An 11601-nucleotide genomic window follows, 5' to 3' on the forward strand; every position below is an offset into this window, starting at 1 on the left:
GACTGCAAAAAGGCTAATGTAGTGCCCATCTTTAAAAAAGGGAAGAAGGAGGATCCTGGGAACTACAGGCCAGTCAGCTTCACCCAGTCCCCGGAAAAATCATGGAGCAGGTCCTCAAGGAATCAATTCTGAAGCACTTACACGAGAGGAAAGTGATCAGGAACAGTCAGCATGGATTCACCAAGGGCAAGTCATGCCTGACTAATCTAATTGCCTTCTATGACGAGATAACTGGTTCTGTGGATGAAGGGAAAGCAGTGGACGTGGTGTTCCTTGACTTTAGCAAAGCTTTTGACACTGTCTCCCACAGTATTCTTGTCAGCAAGTTAAGGAAGTATGGGCTGGATGAATGCACTATAAGGTGGGTAGAAAATTGGCTAGATTGTCGGGCTCAACAGGTAGTGATCAATAGATCCATGTCTAGTTGGCAGCCAGTATCAATAGGAGTGCCCCAAGGGTCAGTCCTGGGGCCGGTTTTGTTCAATATCTTCATTAATAATCTGGAGGATGGTGTGGATTGCACCCTCAGCAAGTTTGCAGACGACACTAAACTGGGAGGAGAGGTAGATACGCTGGAGGGTAGGGATAGGATACAGAGGGACCTAGACAAATTGGAGGATTGGGCCAAAAGAAATCTGATGAGGTTCAACAAGGACAAGTGCAGAGTCCTGCACTTAGGACGGAAGAATCCCATGCACCGCTACAGACTAGGGACCGAATGTCTCGGCAGCAGTTCTGCAGAAATGGACCTAGGGGTTACAGTGGACGAGAAGCTGGATATGAGTCAACAGTGTGCCCTTGTAGCCAAGAAGGCCAATGGCATTTTGGGCTGTATAAGTAGGGGCATTGCCAGCAGATCGAGGGACGTGATCATTCCCCTCTATTCGATACTGGTGAGGCCTCATCTGGAGTACTGTGTCCAGTTTTGGGCCCCACACTACAAGAAGGATGTGGAAAAATTGGAAAGAATCCAGCGGAGGGCAACAAAAATGATTAGGGGACTGGAACACATGAGTTATGAGGAGAGGCTGAGGGAACTGGGATTGTTTAGTCTGTGGAAGAGAAGAACGAGGGGAGATTTGATAGCTGCTTTCAACTACCTGAAAGATGGTTCCAAAGAGGATGGATCTAGACTATTCTCAGTGGTAGCAGATGACAGAACGAGGAGTAATGGTCTCAAGTTGCAGTGGGGGAGGTTTAGGTTGGATATTAGGAAAAAATTTTTCACTAGGAGGGTGGTGAAACACTGAAATGTGTTGCTTAGGGAGGTGGTGGAATCTCCTTCCTTAGAAGTTTTTAAGGTCAGGCTTGACAAAGCCCTGGCTGGGATGATTTAATTGGGGATCGGTCCTGCTTTGAACAGGGGGTTGGACTAGATGACCTCCTGAGGTCCCTTCCAACCCTGATATTCTGTGATGCATCTGATGAAGTGAGCTGTAGCTCACGAAAGCTTGTGCTCAAATAAATGGGTTAGTCTCTAAGGTGCCACAAGTCCTCCTGTTCTTTTTATGATTCTATGAGAGCGAGCGATGGGACGGGGGGGGGGAGTGAGCGGGGGCGGGGTCTTGGAGAAGGGGCGGGGCAGGGGCATGACCTTGGGGAAGAGGGCAGGGCAAGGGCTGAGCAGGGGAACTTGGGGATCCCTGAAAAATTATAAATCAAAATGAGAGTCCTTGCATTGCTAAAGTTTGAGAACCGCTGGCTTAGTTCAAAATTAAAATCCAAAATATGGTTTCCGGTATGTCAGTGGGGAGAGTGCAGAGTGCAGACTGAAGGAGGGAACCGTCAGGTACTGATTTTAAAGAACACAAAGAGAAATACAATCGGTGAAATGAAATCACACTGCTTCTGTCCTGGTAACCCAGACAGGGGAGAGCTGTCTAGGAGGCTGGCCCAAGTGTCTGATAGCACTTCTGGACTCTGCAGCTTATTTGTGGATTCAGTCAACCCAGGGGTCCCAGACGGTGTCCTCTTGGTTTATATGCTGGTTTCAGAACCGATTCGTATTAGACACTTGCCAAACAGCTTCTCTGCTGCTTCCATCGCTAGCCAATAGACGGCGTTGTTGTATAACACATGACTTTGATCCTTTTCCTGCGGGTTCATATGTTCTATCCATTTGTTTCTCTTTTAGCCCCACTACCAATTGGCATTTCATAGAATCATAGAATCATAGAATTTCCCCTCTCTTTAAGCAAATTCTTTTAATATTTCAAAGATACACCCTGGTTAGTGCTTGTGTCCTTCAGTGTTGTGTTTCCTTCTTGTGCCAGACCGTTCCTATTGCTTCTGCAGTTCTACAAACAAAAATCCTTCTAGTCCCTCTAAATTCGCTCGGCATAGTTTGCCCCTTCTTTGATTGCATCTAAGCATTTCATTCTTTAGGGCTTACAATTCAAGAGACCTTACTTGGAAGGATATTCACATATGGAAAGACTCTCCCTTGGATTTCAGAGGCATGTACAGCTTCACAGTCGGGGGGAAAGCTGGTGGCTTTGGGTTCTTCTGGGGTATCAGGAAGTTTGGTCTCTGGAGCCTTTGATTTTTCTGGGTCCTGCAGTAAATTATTCCTTAAACAGCTTATGTGATTTATAATGCCTCCACTCCCTTTGTGAAACGTAATGTAATTTCCAGGGACACAATGGCCATTTTGCATAGAAAAACAGGCAGTTAGTTTTTCTTGTCTGTCACCTGGTAGCAGTTCTCTTTAGCTAGACCAGGAGTGATGGGAGTTTTGTCCACAGATCAGTTATGGAGTCTTAGCTGGGAAAGACTCCTTGGGCAAGGGTTGAAGTTTTCCTTTCACCTACATCAACTTCAGCTTCGTTCTGCTCTCCAGACAAGATGTCTCCCATGCTGAGATGGGCGTATAGATCCCATTGTCTGTAGCTGTCAGAGGAAGCTAACAGTTTGGAATATGCATGGGGGTGATTAGTTGCCTGGAGAGGGGACAGTCTGCTGATTAAAAGGAGCAGAGAAGTAACTTATAACCAACAGATATCCAAGGCATATTTGACATCTAGACATTAAGCCTGCGTCCCAGGGCCCCATGGTGCTGCTGCTGACACTGGTGGGCCCTCGGTCAATGACTTCCACTACAAGGCCCTGAAATGCAGCTTCCCAGATGCAGCAGGGAAGGTGCCTAGGGCCGATACCAGCGGGGGAGGGGGGCAGGAGATAGGACAGTTGTATCGCAGAGGAGACGAAGGAGGAGTTGGACCCACCGCAGGACAGTTTGGAGCTCTGCTGGTGTCCCAGCACCCCCCTGCAGCAGGGAGCTCTGTGCTGGCGATAGAAGCCCCCCTACTTGAGCCACTGAAAACTGGACTGGCCCAAAGCTTGGAAAAGCGGGGTCAGTCCTGCCCTCCTGCCCCACAGGTGGATGATCTAAGAGGTCCCCCGTCCACGCCTCATTCCTCATTGTGCTGACGGGCTTGTGGGTGTAACTGGCCTGGGACAGCTTTGACGCGGGGCCTAAGATCCGAGCAGGGCCACGCTCTAGCGGGGACATGCTGCTCCCGGGGCAGAGACGGGGCAGTCACTGCTCTAGGAGACTGTGTGTGGCCTGATGAGAGGCCTGATCCAAGACCCACTGAATCAACCCGAGTCTTTCCACTGATTTCAGTGGGCTTTGGGTCAGGCCCCCTGGGGCATCCCCTTCAATGGAGCGAGGAGGGTCTGCTCCTGTGTGCTTTGGGCCGTCTTGCACCCGCTCCTGTTCTGAGAGGCTCCTGCGGCCTCTCTGGCTGATTACCGCTCTGTTCCCAACAGAAGCCAGGTGGAGGTGGAAAGAACAACAGAAGGCCAGCTCCCTGTGCGCTAGCCCCTGCCAGACCCTGCAGGCGTGTCACCCGGATGCCCTGACGGCCCAGGGACAGAGTAAACCAGCACCTGGGGCTAGCCGGGGGTGGCTGCCTGGCGCTGGGACTTCAGTTTCTCTTACGTGCAGTGGAAATGGTGTGGACATTTCTGGGCTCGGGGGCATTGCTGGGGATTCCGTGAACGTGTGTTTCACTGGCCGGCTGGGTTAGGGAAAGGGCTGGTTTGCCAGTAATAATAACAGCACTAGTGCGTCTGGGGCCTGATCCTACGAGGGACTGAATGCCCTCAACTCCCATTAGCTTCCCTATGATGCTAGGGTGCCCGGCACCAGCATCTCTTTCCATGGACGAGCTCAAGCAGGGGTGGAGCTTGGTCCAGCCATTGGCCCTGGTTTGCCTTTTGCAACCTCCCTGAAGCCGGTGGAGTCACTGGGGTGTACAAGTGGTGTAAGTGAGAGAGAATCAGGCCCCACGATCTCCTACCCTCCCCCACTCCCCAGTGGCACAGGTGCCCAGCTACGGGCCCATTGGAATGTGCTGCCCTGTTGCTCTGTGACGTGCCACCGGCTTGGAAGCCCCTCGCGGGCTGGCTGCTGCACAGCCGGTGGCCCCTGCACGGATGCTGCACTGTGAACTGTAGGTGGGACTGGGCCAACGGCAAACGCTTTTCACTCTCATTTGCTCCCCCTTTTTCTCTGCCCCCACAGCACCTATTACTGATCTCTAGTTTGGAAGGGGGGGCCACGCACTGTGGGATCGTGGGAGGAAACCTGCCCCAAAGCCTGTCACTCGTGGCAATAAGAAGAGATATCGACTTGGCATTATGCAGCTGTAGATTTCTGAGTGTTTATACACATGCACAGACATTATCACCCCTCATCTTACAGCAAGCCAGCCACCGGCCCTGGAGGCTGGGGCAGAGAACCAGGAACAGAACCCAGGAGTTCTGACTCCCTTTTGGCAAGTAAGTGGAGATCTGGAGCTGACCTTGGCCACTGGGTCCATCTCTTTGGAAAGGGCTGAACTGATCCCCTTGAGCCAAGACCCCTGAACTCTGGGGAAGCTGGGGGTCCAGATGCAGGTGCTGAAGTTGCATCTCAGGATCATCTGAAGAACAAACCGGCTTCTAGGAGGCCCCCAGCCTGAGTTTGCAGACGGTTAAAGTTCTGAGAAGGATCCAGACTTTTGGAGGGCTTTCCAAGGCCACTAGTTGAACTTCACCCGCATCAGCCCTTGGCCTCCTCTCCCTTCCCCCATCGAATCAGGGACCCCTTAGTGTCCATCGTGTTCACCTTGATTATTTTCAAGTTACGCCAACAACCAGCAACCTCTCTTTATAGAACAAAAGCCCAGCCACCCACTCTGGGGTCCAGAGGCACCACTCACTCCCGGTTTTTATTGGCGTGATAAATCAGGACAAATTGTGCAGCAGCTTTAAACAATTCAGTTTAATTTAAACCTTCCTTAGGACCCTAGTTCCGCCATAAATTTGCCAGCGAGACGTTAACGTGTTACATTCAGTGTTTTGTTTCCAATTAAAAAAACACAACGGCTGCAATCAACATATCATGAGGGCCAGAACATTCACAGGGACAGGGTGACATTGACCAGAGAAGCTGGATTTAGTCATGGCTTACATTTCTCTCTCTAGAGAGCTATGCTTTCCTTTCAATGCCAAACTTCTCTGATCTTTGGGACCAGGATGGGATGCCCGGTCCTAAGACCTTTTAGGGGATAACAGAGGCCTGGGATGGGGGACCCATGTTCTTGGACCTTGTAGGGGGAGCATCTATCCAGCCTGCAACTGCTTGCCTTTGCTTCTACAAGGAGATGCATCAAAGGCATGTGGCTGAGGTGAGCTGACTCCTCTTGATAGCCAGATCAGGTCAGTCCTATTAGATTGCACCTGGCGGAAAGGATCTCTTTCTGAAGAGGCCGGCCAAGGGGAAGGGCAGGAAAGGGAAACCCTGGCCATAGCCAGCTCAGAAGGAAGCTATGTGTATGTGTTGCTGATTGCACAACGGTGGGATGTTTGGGATGGGGTGGGGACCTTACCCAAGGACAGGGACCCTGATCCAAGCCAACCCCTTGCAGAGCTAAACTCCAGCCCATGCTGTTTCCTATAAAACCAACTTTCCAGAGCCCCCCCAACCCCCACAATTTAGGCTCCTGGGTGCCTCCAAGGATACTCAGTGCCAGATTGCAGAGCTGGGCGTGGGATTTGGGTGCCAAGCTCGGAAGCTGGTGCCTGAATAAGGACAAATTCCAGGTGGACGACAGTATCCTAAGAGATGTCTGGGCTTTTTGCTGGGGAGGGGTTTCCTGGCGGGGGAAGAGGGAATCTGTTGGGTGCTGAGTGGAGACCATCCCACCCGAGCGTGTGGCTGCGTGAGAGAGCTGGCTGGGGGAGGCGCATGGTAGCCCCTGTCTCTGAGGCATTGTAAGGATGAGGGGCTGAAGGGGTCAGGGAGGAGAGCACGGAGGAGTGTGTGTGGGTGTGTGTGGGGGTGTTCTCCTGCGCCATGGTCCTTCTTGCTGCAGCTGGGCAGGTCTTTGATCAGTGACCTGGGGGGTGAGCTGGCTGCGGCAAATGGGGAAAGGCCTGATCTGGAAAGGCCAGTCCTATGGGAAAGGTGGTGGGCCCTGCTGGGATTCCCTGGTAAGGAAGGCACCAACATCATCATCATCATCATCATCATCATCATGCCATGGGGGCCCAGTGGCTGGTGGCAGGGGGGGAGTTGAAGCTGGGAGTGCCCACAGCTTTCAACACGTCTAGCTGGCGGGCTGCCCACTTGGAGCTGGGTGCTGCCACCTGGGCCAGCCATGCTCCGCTGGGGAAGCGTGGCCCCGAGGGAGGCTGCAGGGGCTCGGGCGCTCTGTGGGTGCAGCCGAGCAGGAAGCAACGAGCGCGTCCTTGGCCGCGGCTGCCACCGTCTGGCCCTTGAGGTTCTCGGGGGTCCCGCAGAGGGTGTGCTGGAGGGTGTACAGGCCGACCGAGCGGCCCGCCACCCACCGCATGAAGGCGAGCATGGTGCAGTCACATGCCCATGGGTTCCCGGACAGATCCAGCTCCAGCGTCAGGTTCTGCTCTGAGAAGCAGGGGGCCAGCGAGGTCAGGGTGTTGTTGGAGAGATCCAGGAGGGCCAGCTGGCCCAGCTTGCCGAAGAGCTGTGCGGGCAGCGAGCTCAGGTTGTTGTGCTGGAGGAAGAGGTACTGAAGGTGCGGCACCAGGTCGAAGGTGTGCTCGACAATGGAGTGGAGCTGGTTGCCTTCCAGGTTTAACCTCTCCAGGCTGGGCAGGCCGGCCAGCAGCTCTGGGGCCAGCCTGCCCAGGTGGTTATGAGACAGGTCAAGGCTTTTCAGGCTGCTCAGATTCTGGAAGCAATTTGGAGGCAGAGCCTGCAGCCGGTTATTGGACACATCTAACCACTCCAGCTCCCGCAGCGTCTGGAACCACGCTGGCTCCAAGGCCCCCAGCCTGTTCCCATTCAGAACCAGGTGCTGCAGAGGGCTATGGGAGTCCACGATCTCTGGGGGCAGGCCTTCCAGGAGGTTGTTGGTGAGATCCAAGACCCGAAGCGCTGGCAGATCCCGGAAGAGGCTGCCGGGGAGGCTCCTCAGCTGATTGTTGGAGAGATGCAGCTCTCGGAGGTTGGGGAGCTTCTGCAGGGCGTCTGGGCCGATGCTGGAGAGGTTGGTGAACTCCACAGAGATCATCAGCATCTCCTCGGGGAAGCCGGTTGGGAAGCTGCTGAGGGACGGGGAGGTGCAGACAAATTGTGTGATGTTGCTGGAGGTGGGCACGGGTGGGCAGGGGGCGCCCAGCCAGCAGGGAAGGGAGGACATGAGTGCAGCCAACAGGGCGATCCCCAAACGGCCCATCCTGCAAGGAAAAACACACACTGGGCCATCACAGCTAGTCGGCGGTAAAGGGACCTGGGAAGTGGAGAGGCTGAGCTGGGAGGCTAGAGTCAGCCAGGTGCTGAGCAAACTCCCTACTCCCTCTGCCCGCACAGGGCTCCTCAATCGTGCCCCACTGCCCTAGGATCCTCCCCTACCCCCCACCCCCCCCCACAATCCTGCCGATGCCCCTCCATCTCCACCCTCTGCCCCCTGCTGTTCCAGCCCTGGGCTCCCAACCATATTCAGAATCTCACCTTTTTAATCTCTGCCCAAGGCCCACTGCTGAGGTTCCCCTCCTCCCCCAGCTGGGAGGACGCTCTGCTGGAGGGGAGAGGGGAGATCCTTGCTGGCAGATCCCTCATGGGGCCAGATTTGGGCCCTGCTCCGGCACGGCAAAGCAGCTGCGAAGCTCCCTTGGTTGGCCACCTGGGGTTTCCCTTAGAGTAAGGGAACCCCTGGGGGACACACAGGCTCTAGGCCACCCTTTCCCAGCCCCAGAACCTGGGGACATTACATGAGAAAAGGGGGCATGGCCAGGGCACCTCTTTGCTTGGCCTATTCCAGAATGGCCCCTGGGGGCAGAGGGCAACTGGTTCTAACCTTACACGGGGGACCAGATCGTCCCCCTAACCCTAACCTAACATTGATCCTTGCTGGGAATCGGGGCCTCCTGAATATTATCCTGGCTGGGGTGTGCCCCGACTCCCTCCGCCAGGGCCCTCCCCCCCTCAGCATGCTGCGTAGCTGGATTGCTCTGCAGTTAAAACTCTCCCAGCCGGAATCAATAGCTATGTACTTCGCACTATCCCGGGGCCAGGCCTGGGAAAAGCCCCGAGCCCGTATCTACCTTTCCCTGATTGCGATTCCGCCTCGCTGAGCCTTGTCTCTGGCTGCTCCTCGCCGCCGGGAAACACTGTCCTGTGTGTGCCAGGGGCTGGCTCTTTATAGCAGTCCCGTTAGCCAGCCCATCAGCCCTGGGGCTGGGAGAGCAGGGAAGGGGCGGGAGCAGGGCGGCCATGGGTCTCCTTCTGGGAACTGCCCCCTCGCTCTGCCTGGTTGAGAAATCACCTCTTTGCGAAACCCGCAGGAGCGACGGGCCCGCTCCTGAGCTGCTGGACAATGGCATCACTGAATTCGATGGCGCTGGGCCAATTTACACCCGCTGGGGCCAATTTACACCCGCTGAGGATTTGGTCCAACACCTATGATCGCTTTTAGCCCTCCCTCCCCCCCGCCCATAATTTTGTTCCCCTGATGGGTAAGGGCTCCCCAGAGGGGCCGGGGTTTGTGCTGTCCCTTGCTCTGGTTCCCTGGGCCCAATTTCGCAGGGCCCTGGAGTCACCAACCGCAGGGCACAGCAGGGGCTGGGCATGACCATCCTGAGTGGGCAGCATGTCATGCCCACTGTGCCCTGGGGCAAATGACTGCCCTGGTGGTAGGGCAGCGATGGAGAGGACCCTGTATCGCCAGGCGCTCTTCCCCCCACCTGGCAATGGCACACTTAAACCAGTGAGCAAAGTGCAACTTGACAAACACATTCCCGAGGGCCCCCCCCCCTCCAATGCCCTCCCCAGTGTTTACCATGGCAGGGATTTTTGAATATGTTTATCTCTGATTGATGCAATTGCCAGGACAATGACAGCAGCTGTGCGGATTGAAAGGGCTTTTGTGGTTGATTTCCCTGTGGTTTATTTAGCCAGCTCAGCTCCGCGCCTGGCTCTGGGTCTGGATTTGCTCAGGTTGGAACCTGGGGGGGAGAGGGGGAGGATGTTTTTCTGGGGTTTGCATGATTGTTTGCTCGCCCGTATCCCCAAGTACAATTCGTCTGCAAACACAGCTCTGGACCCCTTGTCCTCCAGCTCTGGGGATCGGGCAGTTAAATCATTGAGCAAAGGGCAACGAACGTCTGTTCTCCCAGTCCCTCCCCCCCACCCCACCCCAACCCTGCATTGTAGCTACTGGCCATGTTTGCCAGGCGGCAGCCCGGAATCTGAACTGTGGGCACAGACTGGCATGGTTAACCCGCTGTGTGGCTGCTGGTGCAAAGAGTCAGGTCTGATGCCTGCAATTTATTTGGGGGGAGCAGACATGTGGGTGCTGTTTGCACCCACAAAATGGGAAAGTGGGCATCAAGAATATCTCCCCTAAAGTCCCCGGAGGCAGGTGGGTCCAAGGACAGGGGAAGGGCCCTTCTTGCTGTGATCGCGGCACTGTGAGCCAGTGAGGTTCCGAGCAGGGGGCCGTCGGTTGGGATCGGCCAGTGTTTGCGGGCGGGGGTGGGAGGGCTAAGTCCGCTCTTGTGGGGAGACCCATGGGGTGAGCGAACTCTGTCCCTGGGACAGAGCACAGTCCAGAGCCCAGTGCATGGGCTGCTCTGTACCCGTCCGAGCTCCCCGTCCCGTCCGAGAGCCAGCATCAAATACGTTCTTGGCCATGGAGTTCTTCTCTGCTCTGAGGTCGAGTCAGCTGGGCCCGTTTCTCTCTCGCTCTTTGCTGCCTAGTTTCCTCCCTTCCCCTCTCTCCAGGGGATCATTTCTCAGCTAGTCCCTCCCCTAATGGGATTCCCGGGCCAGTCACTCCCAAGCCCCAAACCTGGGCCACTTCCAACCGGGCCACAGGTGGCAGAAAGAGACAAACATCCTGCCCAGCGACTTTCTGGCAGGTGCCACCTTTGCCGTGACCAGCCAGTGGCAGCCTTGCTGCTCTGTTAAATCCCAGGTCTCTCCCAGCTACAATAAATATGAAGAACCAGAATTCCTCACCCGGCTGCTTCTGTTCTCCGGGCCCCGCTGGGAGTCTGCGTTCCAGAACTCTTCCCATATGACTCACAGGCAGGGCGGCTAAAGGGACCCCTCCCTTAGTCCCCCCCACCCCGCCAAGGGTGCGGGGAAAATGCAAGTTGAAAAACAATCCGTCCTGTTCCTTGTTAATATCGAATCATAGAATATCAGGGTTGGAAGGGACCTCAGGAGGTCATCTAGTCCAACCCCCTGCTCTAAAGCAGGACCCATCCCCAATTAAATCATCCCAGCCAGGGCTTTGTCAAGCCTGACCTCAAAAACTTCTAAGGAAGGAGATTCTACCACCTCCCTAGGTAACGCATTCCAGTGTTTCACCACCCTCCTAGTGAAAAAGTTTTTCCTAATATCCAACCTAAACCTCCCCCACTGCAACTTGAGACCATTACTCCTTGTCCTGTCCTCTTCCACCACTGAGAATAGTCTAGAACCATCCTCTCTGGAACCACCTCTCAGGTAGTTGAAAGCAGCTATCAAATCCCCCCTCACTCTTCTCTTCTGCAGACTAAACAATCCCAGCTCCCTCAGCCTCTCCTCATAACTCATGTGTTCCAGTCCCCTAATCATTTTTGTTGCCCTTCGCTGGACTCTCTCCAATTTATCCACATCCTTCTTGTAGTGTGGGGCCCAAAACTGGACACAGTACTCCAGATGAGGCCTCACCAATGTCGAATAGAGGGGAACGATCACGTCCCTCGATCTGCTCGCTATGCCCCTACTTAATGCCATTGGCCTTCTTGGCAACAAGGGCACCCTGCTGGCTCATATCCAGCTTCTCGTCCACTGTCACCCCTAGGTCCTTTTCCGCAGAATATCAATAATTCACGGCTCTCCCAGAGCCCTGTACCGACGTGGACAGATGGATCCGCCTCCTCAGTGGGCAGGACAGGGGCCAAGAAGGCGTCACACCCATCCTGCGTGGCAGGCGGGAAGGTATTGCGGGTGACCCCCTCTAGCCACAGAGCTATATGGGCAGTGCCCCGCCAGCCACTTCCCTTCTGGCCTTGGACGGCAGGGTCTGGCCACTGCTTGCGTTGTGCTGGAAAGGGGCAGCCCGCAGCGGGGACCATGGCTGG

General features: G+C 55.0%; 1 protein-coding gene across 3 annotated transcripts; it reads right to left on the reverse strand.

Moving 5' to 3' along the window:
- Positions 1-5254: 5254 nt before the first annotated feature.
- On the reverse strand, positions 5255-10519 carry LRG1 (leucine rich alpha-2-glycoprotein 1). Of its 3 annotated transcripts, none has more exons than XM_073323853.1 (2): positions 10490-10519; positions 5255-7707 (listed from the first exon to the last, which is right to left on the reverse strand). In XM_073323853.1, the coding sequence occupies exon 2, from the start codon at positions 7704-7706 to the stop codon at positions 6597-6599; it is 1110 nt and encodes a 369-aa protein (XP_073179954.1). In that variant the 5' UTR covers position 7707; positions 10490-10519; the 3' UTR covers positions 5255-6596. The 3 variants fall into 3 exon arrangements, with proteins under 3 accessions (XP_073179954.1, XP_073179953.1, XP_073179955.1); XM_073323852.1 differs by lacking the exon at positions 10490-10519 and adding an exon at positions 8575-8739; XM_073323854.1 differs by lacking the exon at positions 10490-10519 and adding an exon at positions 7982-8234.
- Positions 10520-11601: the final 1082 nt, after the last annotated feature.

The sequence above is a fragment of the Lepidochelys kempii genome, chromosome 25, assembly GCF_965140265.1.
Source record: "Lepidochelys kempii isolate rLepKem1 chromosome 25, rLepKem1.hap2, whole genome shotgun sequence".
In the NCBI taxonomy this organism is placed as follows: Eukaryota; Metazoa; Chordata; order Testudines; family Cheloniidae; genus Lepidochelys; species Lepidochelys kempii.

What these genes read in the sequence shown, in the direction of transcription:
- LRG1 (XM_073323853.1), bottom strand. Translation starts at nt 7,706, where the DNA reads ATGGGCCGTTTGGGGATCGCCCTGTTGGCTGCACTCATGTCCTCCCTT.